This window comes from Corylus avellana, chromosome ca5 (assembly GCF_901000735.1).
Source record: "Corylus avellana chromosome ca5, CavTom2PMs-1.0".
Lineage (NCBI taxonomy): Eukaryota > Viridiplantae > Streptophyta > Magnoliopsida > Fagales > Betulaceae > Corylus > Corylus avellana.
In genome coordinates, this window is record NC_081545.1 from 17,813,763 (window position 1) to 17,815,173 (window position 1,411).

At 35.6% G+C, this 1,411-nt stretch overlaps 1 protein-coding gene across 1 annotated transcript; it reads right to left on the reverse strand.

Annotated features, from left to right (window-relative positions):
- Nucleotides 1–373: 373 nt before the first annotated feature.
- On the reverse strand, nucleotides 374–1,410 carry LOC132181883 (bifunctional dTDP-4-dehydrorhamnose 3,5-epimerase/dTDP-4-dehydrorhamnose reductase-like; the record flags this gene model as incomplete). The annotated part of the gene is made up of 2 exons (XM_059595113.1): nucleotides 374–1,130; nucleotides 1,228–1,410. Coding segments are annotated over 2 exons (648 nt in total), but the record flags the coding sequence as incomplete, so codon positions are not given.
- Nucleotide 1,411: the final 1 nt, after the last annotated feature.

Genomic DNA, 1,411 nt, shown 5'->3' on the forward strand with positions numbered 1-1,411 from the left:
TTCATGATATTGTAATCTATGAGAGTATTTTTTTTGTTTGAAATTTTTATTTAAATCCTTAAATTTTCATTTTTTGAGAGAAAAAAAAAAGTTAGTTTTCTTTCCTTCTTCCTTTCATTTTTTTTTTAATTATTATTATTTTTTTCTTATCCTCATTTGTTAGGAAAAATGGTCGTTAGGGAAAGTTGTTGAGGTTGAGGCCTGAGGTATTGTTTACAACTACATCCCATGCGCCACAATAGACAACAGATAGAGCTTTCAAGTGACATTGCCCGACTTTATTTGATGGTTCACTATAACTATTAACTTCAGACTTGGGATGTACGAAGTAACTTTAATAAAGATTTAATCTGAATTTCAAAAGATTTAAAAAAATAAAAAATAAAAATAAACAACTTTATTAAGGTTCAAAAAATAAATTACAAGTCCAGCAGGTGGCAATGTACATTATTTAGATATTCTGAAGCAATTCAGAACTCCTTTTAACAATGCCAAGATTAAATTAACAAACAAAATTACCTCGGGGGAATTATGGTAGCTATAGCCAATCATTAGAATAATGGTCCTAATAAAAATGAAGCATATGAATGATGAATAACAATGGCAACAAGCAGAGAAAAAGAACGCAGAAATTGGTGCTTAGGCCTGAGTTCATGATATTATGCTTATTTTGAAACTCCTCCTGCAAAACTCTTCCTGTTGGGCTCAAAAACGTACTTAATCAGAGAATCCTTGATTGATAGCAGCTCAGGGAATTCTTTCTTCAACTTGGAAGCATCCATTTCATTGTTGCTGCGAGGGGCAACTATAACCTTGGCCTGTTCTTCCAGTGTAAAATTACACCATGTAAATTTGGGGTCAATGTAGTTCTTGTACATTTCCAGAATCTCATTGTGACTCACAACACCAGGATTTGTGAAGTTCCAAATGCCCCTGCAATTCCTTTTGGCCATTTCAATTGAAATGGGCAGTAGCTCATCCAAGATAGTCATGCTGTTTGGAATGTCAACCACTTTGCTATATTTTGAAATCTTGGTGATGAAGTTACGTGGGTTGCTGAGGTCGGATGATATCGGCATACGGACTCTGAGAGTGCAGACATTGTCATATTCTCTCAAAAGCTCTTCAACCTGGCAAAAAGATTGAAAAGGAGATTAGAGTTGGCAGGTTTATTACGAAATTTTCAAGACGAAAACGACAATTGAAATGGACAGTGGAAGAAGTTACCATGGCTTTGGTTTGGGAATAGAAAGAACCAGTGAAATTAGGCTTGTCTTCCTCCTTATACCCAACTCCAGACCCTAATGGATGTGCAGCATCATATTCAAAAATACAGCCAGTGGCATAATTCATCATTAGGAGGCCATGCTCCCTGCAGACATCTGCCAAGGTTAAAGTACCGACAACATTG